At 48.0% G+C, this 23,516-nt stretch overlaps 2 protein-coding genes across 4 annotated transcripts in view; one reads left to right on the top strand and one right to left on the bottom strand.

Moving 5' to 3' along the window:
* The window catches only part of CDC42SE1 (CDC42 small effector 1), a 35,937-nt gene that overhangs the window by 4,239 nt on the left and 8,182 nt on the right, over positions 1-23,516 (top strand). For all 3 annotated transcript variants that reach the window (XM_072984305.2, XM_078382194.1, XM_078382193.1), the window contains exon 3: positions 14,017-14,186. The gene's annotated coding sequence lies outside the window, so the exon portion shown is untranslated. The remainder of the gene's footprint in view (positions 1-14,016; positions 14,187-23,516) is intronic.
* On the bottom strand, positions 390-11,622 carry MLLT11 (MLLT11 transcription factor 7 cofactor). Its single transcript, XM_072984303.2, has 2 exons — positions 10,325-11,622; positions 390-1,544 (listed from the first exon to the last, which is right to left on the bottom strand). The coding sequence occupies exon 2, from the start codon at positions 1,535-1,537 to the stop codon at positions 1,271-1,273; it is 267 nt and encodes an 88-aa protein (XP_072840404.1). The 5' UTR covers positions 1,538-1,544; positions 10,325-11,622; the 3' UTR covers positions 390-1,270.

A 23,516-nucleotide genomic window follows, 5' to 3' on the forward strand; every position in this document is an offset into this window, starting at 1 on the left:
ATTGGGGTTTGCTCTGAAGGATGAGGGAACTGGCCTTCCCTCCGTCTCCTTTCATGGGATATCCAGCTTCCCCTTAGTCCAGGACTGGGTGGATTCCAGTTCTCCCACTGCAGCCCACGGCCTCGGATGGCCACCCACCCAGATCCCCCTATTACTGGAATGAGGTCCCCAGAAGCTTGATTTAAATTGAATGTAGGCTGAAAAATTTTCCCACGTGTAATTCCTGCTCCAGAAGTTCCACATTATGAGGTGGAGTTGAAGAAAGATGCTTGCCCACCCACCCACCCACCCACCATCCATCCCTTCAGATATTTCATCTATTTCTCTCAAGAAGAAAACCTCTCTCTGGTTATTAAGAAGCAACCACAACAAATGAACTTAGAATACACTTTGTTTTTTCTTTCTTTTCTTTTCTTTGTGGTTTAATACATTGAAGAACTGATCGTCAAACCATTTTGAGCGACTTACTTTGCTCCTCTGCTAACATTTCTCAGCCTTTCCACTGAATTTGGAAGGTATCGTTCACCCGCCCGTGGGTTTTCCATTCTTTCTGCCACTTTCATGTTTTTTTTCTGGAGAGGTTTCACCCTCCCTTCGTTTCCCTCTTTGATAATTTAGTAAGGAACCATGGGAGCAAGAATGGAAGGAAAGCCTTCAAATTAATACAGAGCAAAAGAACCACCCACCGTGCCTTGCCTGCAATTCTGAGATATGTCAAAGGGTGCATGAAGTGTCCCTTTCCTCCTGGGGGCGGGGAAAAGGAAGCGGGAAATGAAAAAACAGCTGAATGGGCCAAATCATTGTAGGCCAGATTTTCATAGCAAGCTGCTAGTTGCTAACCACTAGTACAGGCTGTAATTCACCCAGTTTATGTTCTGCCTGCCCAGGAAGGGAGACCTGATGGAAAGGTTTTCAGAGAGCAGGTCACCCTTCTGGCCCAACTGGGGACTTTGACGATGGGCAGATGCACCAGGCCTTCCTTTCAACCCACTGTCCTGTTGATCAACACATTCCTGCTGATGGGAACGGCAACCGTGTTTCCCAGCAACCCGTCCAAAGGCAGAACTATAATTTAGAAGAAGCTAGCGTGGGCACAGAGCAACGACACAAGCACACACTCAAAAGAATCTCTCTGGGGCCACTGCCAAGGGAGTGCGGTCATCCCGCTTGGCAAGAAAAGAACACTGATAACATAGGACAGATTCTGGGGGAAGGGGCGACGGTCGGTAAAAGGGAGGCCGACAAAATGGAAACCGAGCTGCGTCGGTCGTCAGATGAGGTCAAAATCTGAGGGGCCGACGCTGGGTAGAGGGGCCCTCCAGAAGTTGAAGCTGTTGTACTGGAGCAGCCCTTCCTCCTCGTCCTCGCAGGGGCTCAGCTTCTTCCAGTCTGTCCCGAGGCCGCCGTAGCTCCCCTTGGGCGGGTAGACGGGCCCGTCGGCCAAGCCCAGATGTACCAGTTCGGAGAGGTCCAGCTCCGGAATGGGCAGCCTCCAGTAGAGGAAGGAGTCGTACTGGGAGTTCGCGGTGTCCCTCATGGTCTTGCTAGGGATGAAGAAGAAAGGAGCTGTTTTAGACAATCCCTCTCAACCTTTTAGGCTCCTTGGCAGATAGCGTGGCGGAGGGCTAAGAGATCATGGGTCTTGTAGTCCAAAACAGAGGGAGGGCCCCACCTGGCCTTGCTGTAAGGAGAATAGTACCTAGGAGGTGCCCCACTGAGTGCTGGCACGGTGGTAAAGTAGCTCCCTCTCCTACAGTTGTGTTCAAAATTATTCAGCCCCCACTGAAATTGAATGTTTTGGCCATTTTGACATTGATTTTAATCATTCAGTCATCTTGCTTACATTTACATGAAAGAGGCACTTGTAGGTCAGAGAAATATAACCTTAAGTTTATAATGAAATAACCACTGTTACATACAGCACTGATGTTACCTGTCTGTCATGGGTTTGGAGGGAAAGTTCCATCCTATGGGGAGTGGAAGGCGGGACATCAGGAGGAGGGGCTGTACTGTATATATATGTGGAGAGTGTGTAGAGACGCGGGGAGGAGACAAAGCAGCAGCTGAGAGAAGAAGCTGGTGTGGGAGTCTGTGTGTCAGACAGGGTACTACTGTGTGTCAGTACCAACCTGATAGGTTCAGGTGTCTGTTGGTTAGCCAGAACTGATAGGTTCAGGGTCTGTGCTTCAAGTTAAGGGTTCTGTGTGAACCAAACTGTGTGCATGTATGAATGAGACTAAGCCACGTTACTATATATTTTTATACTGTTTTGTTTTATTTTGTAAGCCGCCCCGAGTAGACATGGTCTAGAGGGGCGGGGTAAAAATCAAATAAATAAATAAATAAATAAATAAAATATATCTTATTCACCTGATCGTTTTATTTTTCCCTGTGTGTTATTAAATAAACCTTATTCTTTTATTTGTTTGAAAATCCATCCCTGGTCTGTGTGACTTCTTATAGGGAATGGTTGGTGGCAGCTTAGTTAACGTGTGGCAGATCCCAGTAAGTCTGGGTTTGTCACATTGATTGGTGTCCAGCGTGTGGGATACAACTGGTCCAGTTGTCCAGCGGTCCAGCAAAGCCTTGGCAAGTGTGCCCAGAGCAAGGGGGGTCTAGTCAGGGACAATCTGAGGCGCGTAGGTAATCTTCTAGGTGTACCTCACGGGGAGGTGCGCTAGTGGAAGAACGTGCCAACTGGGGAGACTAGATTAGGGTGCTCTGAGGCAGCCTGTTTTTGGCGGGAAAAAAGCTGAGGCAAAACTGTGTAGTAGCAGTGATCTAGCCTGCCTGCTGAGAGGCCCAGCAGAGGGGGGTAGACTCTAACTCGCTACAGTTGCAAGTAGTGCTGAAAGGACAGCAGCAATCTATAGGGAAAGCTGGTTCTGAGGCAAAAGAAAAAAAAAAGTGGTCGTTTTATTTTGAGGCTTGACTTTTTAAAGCAGCCTGTTCTGAGGGGGGATTATGCCCTTGACTCGAAGCCAAGTGGCAGAAATGGGTGAAGTGAAAGACCCCCAGGTTGACCAAGGTTCTGAGGATGAATTTGGCTCAGTGCAAGGTGACAGCACGGGAGAACAAAACCCAGAACTCAGGAAAATACTCCTAGCCCAACAGCATGAACTGAGGGTGAGGGAAATGGAGGAAAGGTTAGAGAGAGAAAAGATGGAGGAAAGGGAAAGAGAGAAACAAAGGCAATTTGAATTAGAGAGAGAGAAAATTGCTCTGGAAAAAGAAAGGATGGCGTTTGAATTAAGAAAATTGGAAATGATGAACCAGAACAATAATAACAATAGGGATTCTGAGGGAGGCCAATTGTCTAAGGCTGACCTGAAGAAATTCCCGGTGTACCACAAGGGAGATTGTCCTGAGGTGTTCTTTTCCCTAGTGGAAAGAGCGTTTGTGGACTTCTCAGTGAGGGAAACTGAGAAGATGACCATCATGCGATCTTTAATCAGTGGTAGCCTGGCTGAGGTCTATGCCGAGATGCCTGAGGAACTGATGAAAGATTTTGCAGAGTTTAAAAAACTGGTGTTTGCAAGACATGGGATAAATGCGGAACAGCTGAGGCAAAGATTCAGGTCCCTCACAAAGAAACCAGAGCAGACTTTTACCCAAGTGGGGGCCCAATTGGTGAGGCTGCTAGAGAAATGGCTATCTCAGGAGGGGACAGAGACCTTTCAGCAGCTTAAAGATTTGATAGCGCTGGAACAGTTCTATTCAGTCCTGCATGGGGAACTGAAATTCCAGGTGAGGGAAAGGAAACCGAAATCTGTGGCAGAAGCCGCCGAGATTGCAGATTTTATTTCCCAAATAAGAAAGCCCTTGGGTGAGGGGAAATCTGTAGGTAAACCCAAAGAAACCTACAGCAAGTACTCTCAGGGACCAGGGAAAAGCCAGCAAGGGGGAGGGGCCCATGGTGAAGGGAAGCCCTCAGAAATGAAACCAAGACCTCAGATTTTGGAGGGAAAACCAAAACAAGATGAGAGAGAATCAAAATACACCAGAAAATGTTATTTCTGTCAGGGAAAGGGCCATCTAATCTCAGAGTGTGAGAAATTAAGGCAGCTAAAAGGAATGGTGCCTCAGGAATCGAGTGGAACCAAGCCAAAAGCTGTGTTCTGTGTCCAGAAAGAGCAAGGCTCATTGTCACTGAGGGAGCCTGTTGCCATGGCTACTCAATCTGAAACAGCTACATCTGCTGATCAGGCTGAGGAAAATGGTCCTCTTGTAGAGGTCAGGCGCTGCCTGTTGGTGAGAACAGATTCTCAGTTGTTTGAGACAGCAGGGGTGGACGTAGGAATACTTGGCCATCAGTATCGGGGGCTGCGGGACACTTGTTCTCAGGTGACCCTGTGCCATCCAGATATTATTCCTAGGGAGTATGTAATCCCAAATGAGAGCATGAAGGTGGCAGGGATTGAGGGGCAGGTAATCTCTCTGCCAGTAGCGGAGGTACCGGTGAACTTTCAAGGCTGGAGGGGAGTTTGGCGGCTAGCAATTTCATCGACTCTGCCAGCAGCCGTGCTCGTGGGAAATGACCTGGCTGAACATGTGAAACGGGTGCTAGTGATTACACGTTCACAAGACACCACGGGGACAGTTCAGGGGGGTAATGATGAGCCCGAGACGGAAGCAGAGGGGAGTTCAGAAGCTGTGGTGGAAACCTTAACCACAGACAGCAGATTTGGACAAGAGCAAAAGGCAGACGCCACTCTCCAAAAGTGTTTTGAACAGGTGACTGACGCCCAGCTAACACCTGAAACCCCAGTGAGATTTCTGGAGGAAAAGGGGATTTTATATAGAGAGACCCTGAGGAATATCTCAAAAGGGGGAGATGGGATCAGAAGTCAGCTGGTGGTACCTGAAAAGTATCGCCCCATGATCTTACAAAGGGGGCACTCTGACATGTTTGCTGCACACTTAGGGGTGAACAAAACACAGCAGAGAATCACACAGAATTTTTACTGGCCTGACATAGGGAAGCAGATCAGGGAGTTCTGTAAACAATGTGATGTGTGTCAAAGGCAGGGGAATAGCCGTGACAGGACCAAAGCAAAGTTGTGCCCTTTGCCTGTGATTGACACTCCGTTCAAATGCATAGGGGTGGATATTGTGGGACCTTTGCCCAAGGCCACAAAGAGGGGGAACAGGTTCATTCTCACCATTGTGGACCATGCCACGAGGTACCCTGAAGCCATACCCTTGACTAACATTGAAACTAACACAGTGGCAGATGCCTTGGTGGGGTATATGTCCAGGATGGGATTTGCCTCAGAAATAATCACAGATTTGGGCGCATCATTCACATCAAAGCTCATGAAACGCTTATGGCAAATCTGTGGAATTAAGCACAAGGAAACCACTGCTTATCATCCTGAAAGTAATGGGTTAACTGAAAAGTTCAATGGGACTCTAATGCGCATGATTAGGGCTTACTTGGCAGAGAATCCAAACAATTGGGACCAGAAGCTGCAATCCCTTTTGTTTGCGTATCGATCAGTGCCACAAGCCAGTACCGGGTTCAGTCCATTTGAACTTTTATTTGGGAGAAGGGTGAAAGGGCCCCTTGATTTGAACAAACAAAATTGGGAGCAGATCACCCAGGATGACCCACAAGACGTTGTGACATACATAGACTCTTTAAGGATTGACCTAAAGAGAAACCTAGAGCTAGCAGCAGAGACCCTGCAAGCTCAAAAGGTCAGAAAGAAAGCCTGGTGTGTCCAGAGAGCCGGGGAGAGGCACTTTAATCCAGGGGAGGAAGTGCTTTGGCCTAGGCTCTGCAAGGAGAACAAACTGCAGCTGGGTAGCCCAGAAATAGAATACTTGGGTCACATAGTAGGGGGAGAAGTGATAAAACCCCTAGAGGCCAAAATAGAAGCTGTTCGTGATTGGCCCAGACCCAACACCAAGAAAAAAGTCAAATCATTTCTTGGGTTGGTGGGCTACTACAGAAAGTTCATCCTGAGGTTTGGCGAGATTGCGGCTCCGCTGACCGATCTGACGAGGAAGAGGGCTGATGACCGCATCCCGTGGACCAGCGACTGTGAGGAGGCGTTCCAGAGGTTGAAGCAGGCGCTCATCAACTATCCAGTGCTGCGTGCTCCAGACTTCGACAGGGAGTTCATCATCTACACCGATGCGTCTAACAGTGGGGTAGGAGCAGTTCTGTGCCAGGAGGATGAGAATGGTGACCAGCATCCAGTGTCCTACCTGAGTAGGAAACTTCAAAAAGGTGAGAGACATTTGGCAACCGTGGAGAAGGAGTGCCTGGCCATAGTCTACGCGATCCAGAAGGCCAAGCCTTACATCTGGGGAAGACATTTTGTTCTGTGCACTGACCATTCACCACTGCAATGGTTAAAGACAATGAAAACCCACAATAGTAAACTTATGAGGTGGGCTTTAAACTTGCAGGACTATGACTTTGAAGTGAAGGTGGTCAGAGGGTCAGTGAACTGTGTTGCTGACGCCTTGTCAAGAAGACCTGAAGATTGAAGACGGCGAAAGAAACATGGACTATGTATATATATTGATGACAAAAAGTTAAATGTACCTGTTTTTTGAACTTGGTTTGTATGAATAAAGGTAAATTGATGTAATGTATATGGTAAATGTTTAAATGCCTAATTGATATGGTTGACTTAGAATGTAAGTATAAGTAAGTATGATATTGTATGTATAACTGTTTTTGTGTGTTTTATCCAGGTTGTTTTTTGGGAAAAAGCACCTTAGCTTTCCCCCTACAAAACAACTTATAAAGAGGGGAGGTGTTACATACAGCACTGATGTTACCTGTCTGTCATGGGTTTGGAGGGAAAGTTCCATCCTATGGGGAGTGGAAGGCGGGACATCAGGAGGAGGGGCTGTACTGTATATATATGTGGAGAGTGTGTAGAGACGCGGGGAGGAGACAAAGCAGCAGCTGAGAGAAGAAGCTGGTGTGGGAGTCTGTGTGTCAGACAGGGTACTACTGTGTGTCAGTACCAACCTGATAGGTTCAGGTGTCTGTTGGTTAGCCAGAACTGATAGGTTCAGGGTCTGTGCTTCAAGTTAAGGGTTCTGTGTGAACCAAACTGTGTGCATGTATGAATGAGACTAAGCCACGTTACTATATCTTATTCACCTGATCGTTTTATTTTTCCCTGTGTGTTATTAAATAAACCTTATTCTTTTATTTGTTTGAAAATCCATCCCTGGTCTGTGTGACTTCTTATAGGGAATGGTTGGTGGCAGCTTAGTTAACGTGTGGCAGATCCCAGTAAGTCTGGGTTTGTCACAACCACAAATGTCTTTTCTGTGCTCACATCATTATTAGTTTTTATTCAACCCCCAAGTGACATTCAATCTTAGTACTTAGTACAACATCCTTTTACAGTTATAACAGCTTTTAAACGTGAAGCATAGCTTGACACAAGTGTCTTGTAGCGATCGACGGGTATCTTCGCCCATTCTTCATGGGCAAAAGCCTCCAGTTCATTCAAATTCTTAGGCTTGCGCACTGCAACTGCTTTCTTTAAGTCCCACCAGAGGTTCTCAATCGGATTTAAGTCTGGTGATTGCGATGGCCACTCCAAAATGTTCCAGCCTTTCCTCTGCAACCATACTCTAGTGGACTTGGAGGTATGCTTGGGATCATTGTCCTGCTGAAAGGTCCAACGTCTCCCAAGCCTCAGGTGTGTGACGGACTGCATCACATTTTCATCCAATATCTCCTGGTACTGAAGAGAATTCATGGTACCTTGTACACGCTGAAGCTTCCCTGTACCTGCAGAAGCAAAACAGCCCCAAAGCATTATTGACCCTCCGCCATGCTTCACAGTAGGCAAGGTGTTCTTTTCGTCATATGCCTTGTTCTTCCTCCTCCAAACATAGCGTTGATCCATGGGCCCAAACAGTTCTAATTTTGTTTCATCAGTTCACAGAACACTATCCCACAACTTTTGTGGTTTGCCCACATGACTTTTGGCATACTGCAGTCGACTCTTCTTATTCTTGGGAGACAGCAAGGGGGTGCGCCTGGGGGTTCTGGCATGGAGACCTTCATTACGCAGTGTGCGCCTTATTGTCTGAGCTGAAACTTCTGTACCCACATCTGACAAATCTTTTTTCAGTTCCTCAGCAGTCACACGGGGACTTTTCACCACTCTACGCTTCAGGTAGCGCACAGCAGTCGAAGTCAGCATCTTCTTTCTTCCACGACCAGGTAGCATTTCAACAGTGCCCTTTGCCTTGAATTTGCGAATGATGCTTCCTATGGTGTCTCTTGGTATGTTTAACTTCTTTGCAATCTTCTTATAGCCATTGCCCTTCCTATGAAGACAAATCACCTCTTCTCTTGTCTTCCTGGACCATTCTCTTGACTTCACCATGTTTGTAACCACACCAGTAAATGTCTAGAAGGAGCTGAGTATCACAGTCCTTTTAAAGCTGCCTAATTGGTGCTTATTATGCTTGATTGGTGCTCGTGACATCCACAGGTGTTTTCAATACCTGTTCGAAAACACCTGAATGAACCTCTCTTCTTCAGAGTGGTAGTCTTTGAGGGGTTGAATAATTGTGGCAATGAAGAAACCACAAAAGAAACATTTACTAATGTATTACATAAACAATTGATGTTATTTTAGTTGCATTTGGTTCTTTAAAACGTCCTTGTAGGATTTCATTCTGAATACAATTCCAAATGTACACTATAGTCCCTAAACCCCTTTACAGCATTGGGGGCTGAATAATTTTGAACACAACTGTAAATCAACACCTTCCAGATGGGTTCCCCTACAACTCCCAGCATCCACACTTTCCATCCACATCTGCAGATGATGGGGGCCTTTAGTCCAAGATAGCCAGAGAGGCCCTCTGGGAAGAGGAGGAAGGCTGGTTGAGCGCTTGGGGAGAAAGATCCCGGAACAGCCTGGCTCAAATCTCCAGAGCGCCTCATCGGCAATCATCATGTGGTCCTTACCCCCCCCCTTTTTTGGGAGGGCCTAGACTCCCTCGCAGGGTTGTTGCGAGATAAGCTAGGGAAGGGAAGCATGGATCCTTATACAGCCTTTCTGGGAGGAAAACTGGGCTAGGGACTGGCGGTCGTTCAATAGATCCCTGGCCGAGGAACAGCCTTGTTCCCTCTATAAGGAAAAATCGAAAAGCCTCCTCTTTCGCCTTGTGCGGTTCTTTCCACCCACCGGCCTTTGGCTGCCTGTATGGATCAGGGCACCTGCCTGTTCTGTCATGGGTGGCAGCAGTGCAGAAGCGCCCCCACCCCACCCTGGAGGATGCCGTCATTTTGCTGCAATGCTGCTGCTCCTGTCGTTCTCGCGCGTTCCCCACCTCTTGCGGGGGGGGGGGGGTCTGCCTCCTTCTTTCCCGCATCATGGCTGTGATTTCACCTGCCTCCTCCCCCGCCCAATAGGGCAGAATCATCTCCCGTTAAGTCGATCTGTTCTCTTGTTTTATTCATTACATCTATACCCTGCCCTCTCCTCCAGGGCAGTGGCTATGCCACCCCAATTTCTTTCCCCTTCCAGCCTCCGAGAGGTTTCCCTGCTGCTTACTGAAGTGAGCCTTCCAAATTCCCATGGAAATGAGATCACATTGGATTTTATAAATGGACACCCAAGCTGGGAGGAAGGCTCTTTAAGGACCTTTTGTGGCATGCGGGAAATGAAACGGACCCCTTGCGTTTCTAAAATAGCACCCTCTCCACAAGAGATGCATAGTTATTTATGGGCGCTTTCGTAGAATCTTTATTTGGGAAGAAGGAAGGGCGGCTGAGCAACATCATTAAGAAATGTGGAAGGACTTTGTGCTTCCTTTATTAGTGGAGATGCTTTGGGATGGAATACAGATTTGATTATTTTTTGAAAAAAAAAACCCTCAGTGTTTAAATTAATTTAATGTTAATTTCTAATTTTATTTTTTTTAAAAAATACAAATAAAAATTCTGCCCATTTTTTGTTGCTGTTTTGTATTACATGGCCCCCTTTTAAACCATTGTGCCGCCCTTTTTAGGGAGGCAGGCTTTGTACACCCTCTGCTAATTTTAAAATATTAGGAAGAAGCTAAGATCCATATTGTTATTAAGAGGATTGTACAAGTATCCTGGGGGGAAGAAACGAAACGAAAAGGGCTTATTATAAATGGTGGGGTCTTTAATGCTGAACAGATTAGTCATAATCCTGCTGAAATTGACAAAGGAGGATGAATGAAGAAATCAGAAAGGATTTCCAAAACCCCTTTCCCCCCATTCCCTGAGAAGGAAAAAAAAACCCAAAAAACATAACATTTATTCTCAGCCTGGTCCTATTTATCCCCTCCAGTATCTTACCTTTGCAGAGAGAAGAAGTGAGAAATCTGGTGGATGAAACCTTTCTGGAGGATCAAAAAGGTTTCTTAGGGATCCAGTGATGTGCAGATGGTCCACCCTGGGTAGTCTTCTCGCTTTTGTCTGGCAGGGTGTGCTCGCTTGTGTGTGTGTATGTGTGTCTGGGGCACACTCCTTACTGCAGTGCAGCTCCTCCTAAATAGGCAGCTTATTAATTACCCTCCTCTGTGTGTGTGTGTGTGTGTGTGAGAGAGAGAGAGAGAGAGAGATTGAGAGAGAGAGAGAGAGAGAGAGGGAGAAGGGGCTTCTGGGGCAATGAATCAGCTCTGAGGACTATTTTTGTCGAGAGAGGAGAGGCAGCAGAGCATCTGAACGATGCCGGTGTGGTTTCATTTTATTCTACATGTACTGTTTCGCCAGGGGTAATACTATTCCCTTTTGCAAGGACCATGGCTTTACAGTGTGTTTATTGGTTTGCTGTCGATGATTGGCTTGCAGTCCTAAAGAAATGTGAAAATGAATTGGGCGTGGCAGTGTTCAGAGGCAGTGAAAATCTGGCCAGGGTGTGGTGTCATCCTTTCTCAAATTGGAGGGACTAGAATGGCATCACTCGGGGAAATGGAGGGAACATAGTTCCAGATTCAGGGAGAATGGTGGGCTTGCAAGGTTGACTTGTGGAACTCACTGCCACAAGAAGCATCCCCCAGATTTGACAATTTGAAATTGGAATCAGAGGAAATTCACAGGGGAAATGGCAAAGATCTCAGACTTGATTATTCACTTTTGTTCTTCTTGCCTATTTGTATTGTTCTCCTGTTGGAGACGGGGCGGCCTCATAGCTCTTCTTGGCACTGGATGTAGCAGCTTTAAACTACGATGTTGTTTTGCATCCAGGTCAAGTTCTTTGAACTTTCTTCTTCTTGTCCCTCTTCCCTTTTACTGTCCCTCGAATGATCGGTCGTATCAATCCATACTTTCCGTTTCTCGTGACATAACTGAGGTATGCCAGCTTCCTCCGCATTTTATGTGTTTTCTGTTTTCTTCATGTTTCCATTCATAGTTCCTCTTCAACGGACGCTCCTTCCCTCCAGTAAATTCTTAGCATCTTGTGACAAATCTCTATCTCGAATGTTGCTGCTGCTTCTTTTTTTATATTGCAGCCTGTGTTAAGTTATTAGTTATTTAAAATCATTTAACCTTTTGGTCGCAACACAGAGAGCGAAGGGCGTGCGCTTTGCAGGTACATTTGGTCTCGTATGAAACGTGTAGGGCAGCAAAACCCCAAAAGAGAGATTTCCCTTTGAAAACCTGCCCCCCCCCCGAACTCTGCAAGGCCAGGAGGGTGGGTTTTACCTTAATTTTATTTATTAGAGCCTAGGAAGGGAGATAAGGAAGGGGGAAACCCACCCACCCACAACAAGAAAGAAGCTGGAAGGTATTTTTCACTCTCTCTCTCTGTCCCCACCCCCAACATCCAGCGCCCACCAGGGTTCTGTGCGTGCTATTAATTATGGTGACGAGGTTCTTTAAAAAGGGGCACAAAGGCTCTCTTGTTTGGGCTTTTATGACTCGAAGAAAGAAGAAATTGGGTGTGGGAAAGGGGCTTATAGGGTGACCGGGGCGGGGGGGGCAGCCCTTTTCAACCTGGCCTGGTTCAACTGTGGACTACCACCTCTTTTCATGGGCTTAAGTCCTTCTGGGATTTCCCACCAGGGTTTGCAGTTACTGGTGGGGGGGCATCCCCGTCGCCTCGCCCCCCCCCCGGCTCTGCTGCCCACCCCCTAAGATCTGCTGCCTGAAGCCATTGGCTCGGCTGCCTAGCGAGGGGGCCGGCCCATGGCCTGAACGGGGATCTCTTTGCATCCTGTGCTCCTGGCATTTCCTCTGGGTCCAGGCGGCACAAAAATGGGGGACTGAAAGACCCACGGAAGAGGAGTTTCCGCCCTGGCCCCCTTCCCTTTTCTCTCTCCGTTTTCCACCCCCCAGGGAGGATTTTTGTCTTAATGGCTGAACAGATGGATTTTCCCCATCCTCTGAGGGTCTTAATAGCTCACAGAGGGTCCCTGAAGGCCATGTAGTCCAGCCTCCTGCCCGAGGGGGGGTGCGATCCAAGGCCAAAAGGCCTCTTTTGATCATCTTATGCACTGGTACCGTGTGCGGGTGTGATTGTAAGATCGCTGGGGCAGAGCGCTTTCTCTCCCCACCCACTCCATTTGCTGACCTTGCAACATAAAGGAAAACCTGGCCATCTCGGGTGGAGATTAATTCTGGGCCAGCGTCAAAGCCTTAGCCTCCTGCCTTGGATACACTTGCTCGTGTTCCCCTGCAGACCTGTGGAACTCCCTGCCACAGGACTGCAAATAAACAGCCTCTCCTGCGGCCTTTTAGTGGCGCTGCCCACCTCAGCAGATCCTCTGTCTGCGTTTGCATCCAGCGCCCCTGGAGACCTCACTCGGGAGAGCTCAGAGCAATCTTCACTCTTATGTTTCCACTTTATGATTTTCATTAATCTTTCAGTAGCCAGTGGGTTTTTTTTTTTTTTTTTGGGAGTGAGGAGATAAATTATAGAGTAGCCGTGATTCATGCTTGCCTCACTTCATCCGGTTCTCCTGTCGTTTGCCTTTATCCTCTTTCTTGCCATGGTCAGGCCTGCAGTCAGTGATGCCAGTTGTTCCCAACCTGCGCTGCCCATATGTCGAACTGCGACTCCCATTATCCCCTGCCAGTGCACTGAGGATGATGGGGGTGCAGGTCAACACATCTGGGTGTGCCATGCTAAGCTCTGCCACTGACCAAGCATTGCATGCTTGAAGATAATCCCACACCGGGAATTCCAGGCTCAAGAGGCTTTGTGGGAGCCCTCCCTGTTTCCAATTTTGATGTTCTTTTGAGAAGCCTTTTAATCTTTGCAGACAAAAAAAAATATTGAGTCTTTTCAAAAGACCATCACTCCATAAAGGCTGGGAAAGAGTTATGTTCAGATTATTTCTTGCCTTTCGGGGGATGGAGAAACACTTTGTGCATGCTCAGGGGATCCTGGTTTATTCCTAGCTCTCCTTAGTAACCACTGAGTTTTCAACTGGGCAGCGTGGGGCGGGGGGGTTCCTCAGAGGATTAAACCGTGTTGGGAATAATACAAGTGGGAGACGTTCAATATATTTTCAAAATTTTTAAGTTGCCTCGTACTTTACCTTCTGCCTGTGAGCTAAAAACAGCTTTCATGCCTCTTTTCCGTTTTCTCCTCCCAAGAAGCCTGCGAAGTAGGTCAGGCAAAAATCAAGAGGGCCTGTGGCTCAAGGTCCCCCTTTGAATGGCCTGGGTAGAACTTGAATCCAGTACTCGGGAGTACTTTACTCACGGCTTCTCATAACTTGAACCTCCGCATTTGGTTCCTTTTTCAAAATTAAGAAAGAAAACCTTACAGCCAGCTTGTAAGGGATTCTGGGACGTGTAGTCATTTCCCCAAGCTGTGAAAGAGACGTCCTCGGGAGTCAGTGAATCCTTGTTCGGAGGCTTTTAAAATATTTAATATTTTATCCCAACCTCATGCAATGCTATACATGCCCAGAGTTGGTGCTGGTACACCCTGCATCTCCCGAGCCAAGAAAGGATGGTGTGGCTTGAAAAAAACCACTCTCTCTGTGTGTGTGCGTGTGTGTCTCAAAGTCTTCTGAGCATTTCCTTATTTCTCACAGGGCAGAGCAGCGAACCACACCTCGTGGAGAAGAAACTTAAACCTTCCCAGGAAAAGAAAGGGTTTTCCCTGCCATTTTTTTCAGCCGGAGAATTCAGAAGGCAAAGCAGGAGAGAAGAGGGTGAAAGCCGGCCAAACTGGATCCGTTTCCCACCAAGAAAAAAAATACAGGTAAGACAGAATAAGTGGTTCAATTTCCTATTTAACTTCTCCCCTCTCCCCCCCCCTTTTGCTTTTACTTTCTGGTCTGTTTCCACTGCCTTTCCCTCTTAAAGTAATTCGAAAGTTTGTGAAATATGACAGACAAGGAGCAAAACTTTGGCATTGTTCTGCTTTGTGTGCCTCTGATCTCCTCCTTAACCTAGAAAACAAACAAACAAAAAAGGAAAATATTTGTGTCTTTTGAAAGTTTGGCCCTAACTTTATTTCCTGCCTCCTTAAACAAAATTTAAAAAATAACACCCCAAACATGAAAGCAAAATCCAGAAGGGTTAGAATTGGGTTTTGATCAGCCGTTTCTACCCCACACCCCAAAATTTGGCCCAGATCCTTGGCCTCTTTCCACCTCTCCCTGAGTAACGTCTGTTTTGGGAGGTGGGCACCTTGCCCAGTGAACTGAGCAAAAGGTGGCTTTGAGATGGTCTGTCTGTTTGGAAATCATTTTTTGCTTTTCTCTTTTGCTGGATTTTAGATTTGGTTGGGGTGGTGGTGGAGGCAAGTCTTTCATTGATTCAGAAGTAATGTTTGGGAAATTTTTTGGCCTGTTGAGAAAGAGGATTTTTAAAAAAAATTAGGGACTTAAAACCTTACTAAGAGATTTCATGTTCTCTTTTACTCCATGACACATTTTGAAAAGGTTACTAAAAAGAATTCAAAACCTCCAACAGATTTTTTAAAAGGGGGTGTGTGAGGAGGAAATCTCTGTCTGTCTAATTCCCCCCCCCCATTTCTTTTTTCAAATATATGCCTGAATTTTCCATTGTGGTAGCTGATTGATCAACTTTGTAGGCTTGTTTTAAAATATATATATTTTTTCCTGGATGCAAAACCGGCTCAGCCTCTTTGCAAACATGTCGAGGTTTTTATTTTAGCGTCCTTAAGACCCTTTGGCAAAATACCGAGCGCCCCCCTCTTCTAAAACAGAGGCATCCCCTTGAATGTCACTCTAGAGGAAGACAGTTTTCAGCTTGGTGGTGGGGAAAAAATATTTTAAAAATTTAACTCTTTCTCTTTTTTTTAAGATCCAGGGAGCTAAATAACATTTATGAGTGGCAGTGGCACAATCTCTAGTTTTAAAGAATGCCCTTTACAAACACACACACACACACACACACACACACACACACTGCTCCCCTCCCAAACACACACATCCTGCCCTAAGCTTCTTAAGCCACTTACAAAAACGGTAGTGAAAAACTCCCAGCCTCTGCTTTCCGTTCAAACCCCCACAAACCCCCCATTTCCTTTCTCTGCATCCACTCAAAGCCTGGGTCATTGTTTAGGCTGCTTTACGAAGCCAGTGGGACTCAGCTTGGGAGGCCCGGTTCCTGACCCATATAACTCATCCGTCCCGGTTCTGCCACTTCTGGGCTCATCCGGAACCGCTGTGTCCCCCTTTGGAATTCGGGAGGGCAGGGAAGAAAACCACATGGAAACACACGCCCTGCTTTTGCAAAACTGCAAATCTTTTCCATCTACTTGAGGGTTTTTTTTTTGGGGGGGGACAGCCATCGTTCTCCGAAACTCTTTAAAAAAATTTAAATGTAAAAACCTACTGGGCCCCCACATCCACTTCCAAACGATCTGGGTGCATCGTAAACATGCTTGACAGCCCCGTTCCCCACATCCTTCAAGAGCGAGACTTAAAATCTGAGTAAATGGGCAGAAGCTGTGGCTGGTTTTCAAGGACTTAAGCAGAAAGATGGGGTGCTGAAGGGGTGGTCGGAGAGAGAAAGGCTGCCTGTCGCCCAGAGATTGTGGGAGGCCTTGAAGAAGAACAGAAGGGGAATTTGGGGGGGGGGGAACGACACCCTTTGTCCTGTTCAGTGAGATTGGGGTGCGGCGTCTTAAGGGCTGGTGTTTGGAGAAGGAGAGATCAGGCCCGGGAGCCACAAAACCACTTATAAAATCAGTAACGTTGCCAAACATGGTTTCCCTCTTCCTTTTTTCTGCAGTGGTGTTTCTCAAGTTAGGGTTGTGCAAAAACCCAGAAATTAAGTTTTTATTTTTCCTGCTCAGAGCAAGCGGCTGAGATGGGGGGGGGCTCCCCTCTCCCCTCCCCTCCCGTCCTGCTCTTCATGGGAAAGTCAGGACACTTTCCTGCTGCCGCCTGGCTGCTTTTCCTGGATCCCACGCCGGACCTGTGACGTAGAGTCTGCTGCTGGAGGGATTTCTCAACTGCTAAATCCCGGGGCCTGCCGGGGCTCAGAGCCGAGGAGAGGCAGCCCTGGGCGTGAGCGCAGGAGAGCGCATGCACATGCGCAGAAAAGTTGGGAGGAAAATAGTGGGGGGGGGGGGACTCCTAGCAGGCTGGCTGGAAAAGACCACCGGGAGTGGGAGTTCCCCCAAACTAACTTTTCCAACATTCTCTCCCAACACCTTGATTGTGTACTGTTATGTTGTGGGTTTTTTTGCCTAAATGGACAAGAGTTTTTAAGCAGGGTAGATTGGGGGGGGGGGGAGGGAACTACAGTCATTCGTAATTAACCATATGATGTTTTAAAATCTTGCTTGAAGTTGCAGCCTCTAGCTGTGTGCCTCTGCTAATGGGGCATGATGGGAGATGTAGTCACAACGTAGCTGGAGGGCCCTAGGTTAGAAAGGCGGGTTGGTTTAACTTGAGTTCTTTTTCTGTAAAGAACCTTCCAGTGAGTTTTATGACTGGGTTTAAAACGCACACGTGCAGTTGGGTGGCTGTAAAATCACCTTGCTTTTCAGCCAGCCTTGCCTTTAAGGCACGTTTCTAGGTCTAGGTGGCAGGGTTTAAAAAAAGCTGTCTTCACGCACCTTTGAGCATAACGACTTTGGAGTGTTGCAAGTGCTCGAAGTCCGGCCAGGGTCTTCCGGTGGAAATAGCTCGCCGTCACATGCCTTGTGGATGATTGGTTTGAGGCTGAGTGAAAGAGCGAGAGACTCGCCCAAGCCCACACGGTCGTTTTGTGGCAGAGGCAAAACTGCAGATAGGGGTTTCCTGATTCATAGCTTTCCCCAGAATCCCCAAATCTGGTGCCCTTTTGAGGTTTTGGACTACAGGTCCCATGATCCCATTTTAGCTGGGAACGATGGAGGTTGTAGTCTAGAACGTTTGGAAGGCTCCGGGTGGAGAAAGTCTGTGTGGGATATCGTGCGAATGAATACTCATGCGCCAGCTGTCCTTGTCACTCTTCTCTTCTGTATAATGGAAAATGGAGCAGAAAAATATGCATTTTGGGACTGGATGGATGGATGGATTTGAGGAAGAGTTCATGGAGATGGTCGTGCAATCAAGATACTGATCCAGCCTTGATATCAGTAGAACAGAGAGAGAGGAAAAGCAGGTTTTGGATGAACCAGAAGGAAATTCAGGATTATTCCAGTTATAGACAGTTAGAAATTTTTGGATTTCAGTGATTAGTCTGGGCTGTACGGTTATGATTCCTGCTTTGTTAACAGAAAGAAATTCTCTGTCTCCCGCTGCTAGATAGTTTTCCCCGAGGCCCCCTTTCCTTTAAAAAAAAGGAAAGAAAGGGGGAAAAGGCTCATATCCTTTTCTTCTGGGGATGAAGGATTCTTTTGTGCCGAACCCACATGACGGCTGCAAAATGACCGCAGAAACCAGGAACTGGGAAACACCCACCGTGAAGAGCGCCTAGCATCGTAGTCGCTCCGCTTGGAATTCTGGGTGGCTTGTGGGGATTTTTTTCTTTTCTTTTTAGCACCTTCAGATTTTAAAATATTAGCAAAAATAACCAGAAATCAAGAAAGCCGCGACCAGCCGGACAGGCCTCAAGAGGGACAGAAGATTTGGCGCGCTTTAAGGCCAGGGAATTCCTAGCCAGATCGTTTCCCCGTGACCCCAAGTCCTTTTCCCTTTGCAGGCACTGCACCCCCGGGTGCCCCAGCACGGCCCACCAACCAAGAAACCCCTCTAGGGTGGAAAATCTGTGTCGGCCGCTCAGAAGTGCCACATGACTCCAGATGCCCTCCTGACCACCATAGTAATTTTCGCAAGGAATTGTCCAGGATCTAGAGAGAAACCCGGCTGTCTTTGGTTACCTTGGCTAGGAAGTTTAAAATTGGGTGATCTGGTGACCCAGAGGTCATGGCAAAAGGCCTGCTTTTTTAAACCACATGAGCCGCAGGGAGAGTCCGCCTCTGGGGCCGTCTCTGGCCTTACGGGATTCCCCAGAAAGCCCCACGTTTTTCCCTCTGATGCCGTCGGATGGCTCTTCTGCAGGTTCTTGCCCTTCTACCCACACACCTGAAAGGTAGAAATGCCTCTCCCTTAATGATGGGAAGAGAATTTGAGCTAAAATACAGTAATATCTATTTCTTTCTCATCCTTGTTTTGGGAAAGCGGCGCTCAGGACACTCATCCAAAATTGATTTGGGACCTCAAGCTGCGACGAGGATTTTCCATCGTGGTTTCTGGTCTGGCTTCGGTCAGGTCTCTCCTATTTGTTTGACCAGGTGCGGGTGGGTGTGCTGACGTTTTGTGTCCCTGGGTGTTTTTTCCCCCCCCCCCCACCCACTGGAGGTGGTCTTTCCACCAGACGTGTGCGCAGAATCCAGGAGAGCTTGTCCTGAGACGTGGGTCCTGCCCGTTTGCCTCTGGGCACATCCTGTTTTGGTCTGACACAGGATCCCCCTCCTGGGCCGGCCGGCCGAAAGGACAGCCGGGTTTGAGGGAGGTGAAATATCAGCCGAGGGATTTCCTTGCCAGAAGGAAAATCTACGTCTCTGCAAAAACTTCTTTCAAACTCTGCAAGCAAGCAGAGGCGGCTCGGCTTCCCGGCCAGCCCGTAGAGACTTCCAGACAAGACTCCTTGAACACGGGAAGCTCTTGTGGGTCTTTTGGACTACAACTCCCATCAGCTGCAGGCACCCTTGGGGATGGTGGGAGTTGTGATCCCAAAGATTGTGCAAGAGCACCTGTTCTAAAGGCTGGCCGATACACGGAGCGCGGAGCTTTCATAGGTAATCCTCAGTGGGCAGATCTGCAGAATGGGTACAGACAAGGGAGGGCCTGGGTTACAAAGTTCACCCTGGTTTGAGAAAAGTCCAGGGGCTAATAATAGCCTCTGACAGTATTGATAGTTTATTGTTGGCATCGACACAGTCATAACAACTACATAAAGACGGAATTAGCTTTCTTAAGGAAGTGAGCCACTCCGGATCTCTAATTGTATCAGATTTTCTCCAGTGGATTTCTGACTTCCTCAACAGCCGAGCGCCGGAAAATCCTATTGAATGTCGGACATCGGCCTGGCCCTGAACACCCGGGGGGAGAAGGATTTGCTCCCTGCTAGTTTTTCAGCATCGTCAGCCACAGGTGTTACCGAAGCAGGATCTGAAATTTATTTTTGACCTTAGCTTCAAGCGGCCCCCACTTGCCATGCCCAGGAGCTGTGTTGGCTGGGAGATTTTGGCAGTCATAGTAAAGAAGAAGAAGATGATGATGATGTCACTTTTCAGGGTCTGAGCATCAGCCCCTGGGGTGGGGGGCATTGTGGAAAAGAGAGCGTGAGATTTATTCTCTCTCTGATCCCCCATCAGCTGTTCTTCCCTGCAATGACTCTGTAAGAAGCGAGAAGGCCTAATATCTGTAAATAGATCCTCCATTTTTCAGCACACTACTGTATACCTTTTTTGAACTGCATATGCTGAGAATGAGCAACTAGGGTGCCAGTCCCCAAGAAAACCTAGTTATTCTCACCAGGTCATGTCTGGTTCAGTGTTGACCCCGTGGAGGAAAGGCTCCCGAAACGTCCTCTTGTGAACTGCGTTGTTGGGGTCTTGCAAACTCAATGTCATGGTTTCTTTTACTGAGTCAATCCGTCTCGTGTTCGGTCTTTGTCTTTTCCTGCTGCCTTTCACTTTTCCCAGCGTAATTTTCTTTTTCGGCCAGTCGCATCTTGACAATAGATTCATTTAAGGTGATGTAAATGAGAAGAGGGAACTATTAATATACACATAGCTGTGTTTTATTTTCTGCTACTTCATTGCAATTTGCTTTTTTTTTTTTTGGTTCTCTCGCTTGGCCTTGCTGTCATGATTGCTTTGGCCAAAGAGTGAGGAATAAATCAGCTGAAACAAATGCTCCCCTGTTAAAATGCCAGGCAGAGGGAGGGAGGGAGAGAGAGAGACAAACCTTCGGTCTCCTTTGCCATGGATATTGTTGCTGCAATACAGATGGGATCAGAGGTGGAAAACCTTCTCTCTTCTTATTCTTCTTTTTTTTGGGGGGGGGACCACATATCCCATAATCCTGGGATCTGCCAGGTGGGGATTCTGGGAGACGTAGTCCGCACCAGGAATTTTCCCAACATCTGGGTAGGATTTTGTTGAGAAGAAGAATTAAAAGAGAAAAGAGAGAGCGCCCAAAATGGAAAGTATCTGAGATTCTTTTTGTCAGGTTTTCTGCTTTGTTTGCACATACACAAAAGATTTGTGCTGGCACCGCCTTTTGGCCTCCTCAGAGCAATGCCAATCAGGGAGACGCCTTGCTTTCTTCCCCCCCTTCCTCCGTGGCAGCCGGGCATCTCCCAAACTTTCCCTTTCTGCTTCTCCCGCCTCTTCCTCCCCCCCCCCCGCGCAAGTAAGGAAATGGTTTGAGGTTTCTTTTCAAGGGCTGCTCCACCTTTGGTCCAGGTGGAGGTGAGTCACCCGCTGGCAGGTCGAGGCAGGCAAGGCGGCGGGTCGGGTTGGGCCCCAGAGGTGGGCGGCAGGCAGGCAGGGAGGCCTCGGTGCCGGCAGGGCCCTGAGACGCCTGGCGCCTTTGGGGAAAGGGCTGTGCCAGGGCAGGTCGGAGTCCCCTCGGTCGTGGCACCGCTTGTGATTTCTCGGAAGGAGGAGCCGGACAGATCTGCCAGCGGGAATATCTCCGTGTATCATAGCAAGGACATGTGTCGGGGCAAACGGCCTGTCCGGGATACGAGTACGTAGATCTCTGGCTGGGCCCCCTCTTCGGCAGCCCACAAGCTGCCCGTGAGTAGATGTATCGTCTCGAATCCAGAAACAGGTCTCCTGCTAGCTCTCAAAAGTCAGTGGGGCATCCATGTTCAAGAGCAGTCTATCTCCAGGTAGCATGTTCCAGTGCAGCAGGCAGGCTGTGGAGGGCTGCTGCCTTTCCACCCTTCTGGAACTTTTCCCAGAGGCATTGTCCCCGTGGGCTGAGGACAATGGGTACTGTTGTCCTTGGTGGGGTCAGGGAAGGACATTTTACTGGCAAGTCTGAGGTCTTGTGCTCCTTTGTGTCTGTCCCACAACGCAGGTTGCGGCAGCTCCATTGATCCTCTCCTTGGCCCAGGTCCCAGCGCTGAGATAAGAAAGTCAGAGCAGAAGTCGGGACGCAGCCCAGCCACCTCTCCCGCCACCCCACCCACCCCTGGCCAGCTGCCCGGTCCTGATAGGAGGGCCGAGGCTGGGGTACAGGGCAGACCGAAGCCGTCCGGAGCGATTAGAACGAGGGGCTGTGCCAAGAAATGTCCCATTGGGCTCCTGTTTAATTGATTTCGTATTGCTTTTATTCCAAAGATGTATAAGCCACTTTGCAGAGCATCCTTCCCACCAAACAAGGCTCAAAAGCAATCAGGGAGACACCAGCCTTTTGGAAAATACTGGGGATGTGGATTTTGGGTGTTGTAGTCCCAGGTCAGAAGAGAGAGGCAAGTTCTGGAGACCCCCAGAGAGCAAAGGGTGCCTGAGAGAGAGAAAGGGGGGCCTGAAAGATGACCTGGGAACGGAACGAGAAAACCTAGAGAGATTTAAGGAGGACCGTCTCTAGGACGTCTTCATTGCGGCTGGACTACACCTCCCATCCTTCTAGGATGAGGCTGATGGGGTCTGGAGTCTTGATCACACCAAGACAGCTGGAACTTTCTTGTGTGTGACTTAAGCATACCCACTTAAGCACAATTCCCAGGGTTGGAAAAATGATGGAAGAGCGTATTTTTATTTTTTATTTTTTGCTGAGTCACTTTTTCCTGACATGCTGCGCTGTTTTTTTTCCCTTCCTTTTTTCTGTTTTCCTTGCTCCTAATTTTGGGTCTGCCCGCAGCCCTCCCCTGGTGTTTCTCCTGCGCGTCGCTCGTCTTTTGCTGAAATCCAGGATCCCAGCAACGTCTGAGGCGTGAAAACCAGATTCCCCCCCCACCAGCTGTTTCTTCTCCCCTGTTTTTTTTTTGTTTTTTTTTTTGCTGTTTTATAAAAGGGTTTCTTTATACTCTTCATGCTTTTGTTTAATTTTTAAAAAAAGGCTGATCAAATGTTGGTTCCTTGAGGAGCTGCGGGGAGCAGGCGGAATTAAACGAGTTCCCGGTGATGTCCGAGAGCGGGTCCTGTGACCGACCCGGGCGGGCGTTTGGCCCCTCCGCCTGCCCCAGGGGGTCCACCCTTGGCGGTCCAGCGGCCCTCCATCCGAGGGCAGCTCGCTTGAATTCAAGCCACCACCGAAATCTGCCTCGGCCTTGATTCCGAGTAAACAGGCCTCTTACTCCATAGCCTGATGCTTGGGGACTTCCTGGCTCGCTGGGTGACGTGAGCAATCGCGAAAGCTCGAGGCACCCAAGCCGAGAGCCGGTGACCCCATCTTGCCTTTTGGCAGTTTTTGTCCAAAAAAAGAGAAAAGAAAAAAAAAGAGGGAAGTTGAGGCTTCTCTCCTTCGCCCACCCCCCTCGCTTTGTGCCTGCGTGTGTTTTTAAGGCCTCTCGTCTGGTTCTATGGAAACTGAGGGCTTCCTGTTATCTCAAATAATTATTTTTTCACAACCGCCCTCCTGGAATCTTTATCTGTTTGATTTTGATCTTTCTCCGAAGGAACCACGGTTCATTTCCACAGAGCCTTGAGTCAGCAAAGGGCCATCTTTTGCAAGAAGGACAGAGCTTTTTAAAATACACAACACACACACACACACACACACCAAAATGGCAAGCAAACTGTGTTTTTCGGATTCATGTAAAGACATTGAGAACATATAGCTGTCGTGATGCGCTGTCGCCTTGTCTGCGGCTTATATCAACCCTGGGAATGAATAACCTCTAAAATGTCCTGTTTTCACCAGTCCTGCTCAGCTCGTGCAAACTCAGGGTTGTGGTTCCTTTATAGAGTCGATCTGTCTCATTTTTGGTCTTCCTCTTTTCCTACTGGCTTCAATTTTTCTTACCATTGCTGTATTTTGAGAGTACATCTTGTAGGCAGCATCAGGGGCTGGTTTGCCAGAAAGAGAACCTCCAAAAACACAGGCTGGTGTCCGCGTCAAAATTGAGCCATTACATGGTTGGGTAATAACCTCCAGAATCCCTT

This window comes from Pogona vitticeps, chromosome 15, assembly GCF_051106095.1.
Source record: "Pogona vitticeps strain Pit_001003342236 chromosome 15, PviZW2.1, whole genome shotgun sequence".
In the NCBI taxonomy this organism is placed as follows: domain Eukaryota; kingdom Metazoa; phylum Chordata; class Lepidosauria; order Squamata; family Agamidae; genus Pogona; species Pogona vitticeps.

What these genes read in the sequence shown, in the direction of transcription:
- MLLT11 (XM_072984303.2), bottom strand. Translation starts at nt 1,537, where the DNA reads ATGAGGGACACCGCGAACTCCCAGTACGACTCCTTCCTCTACTGGAGG.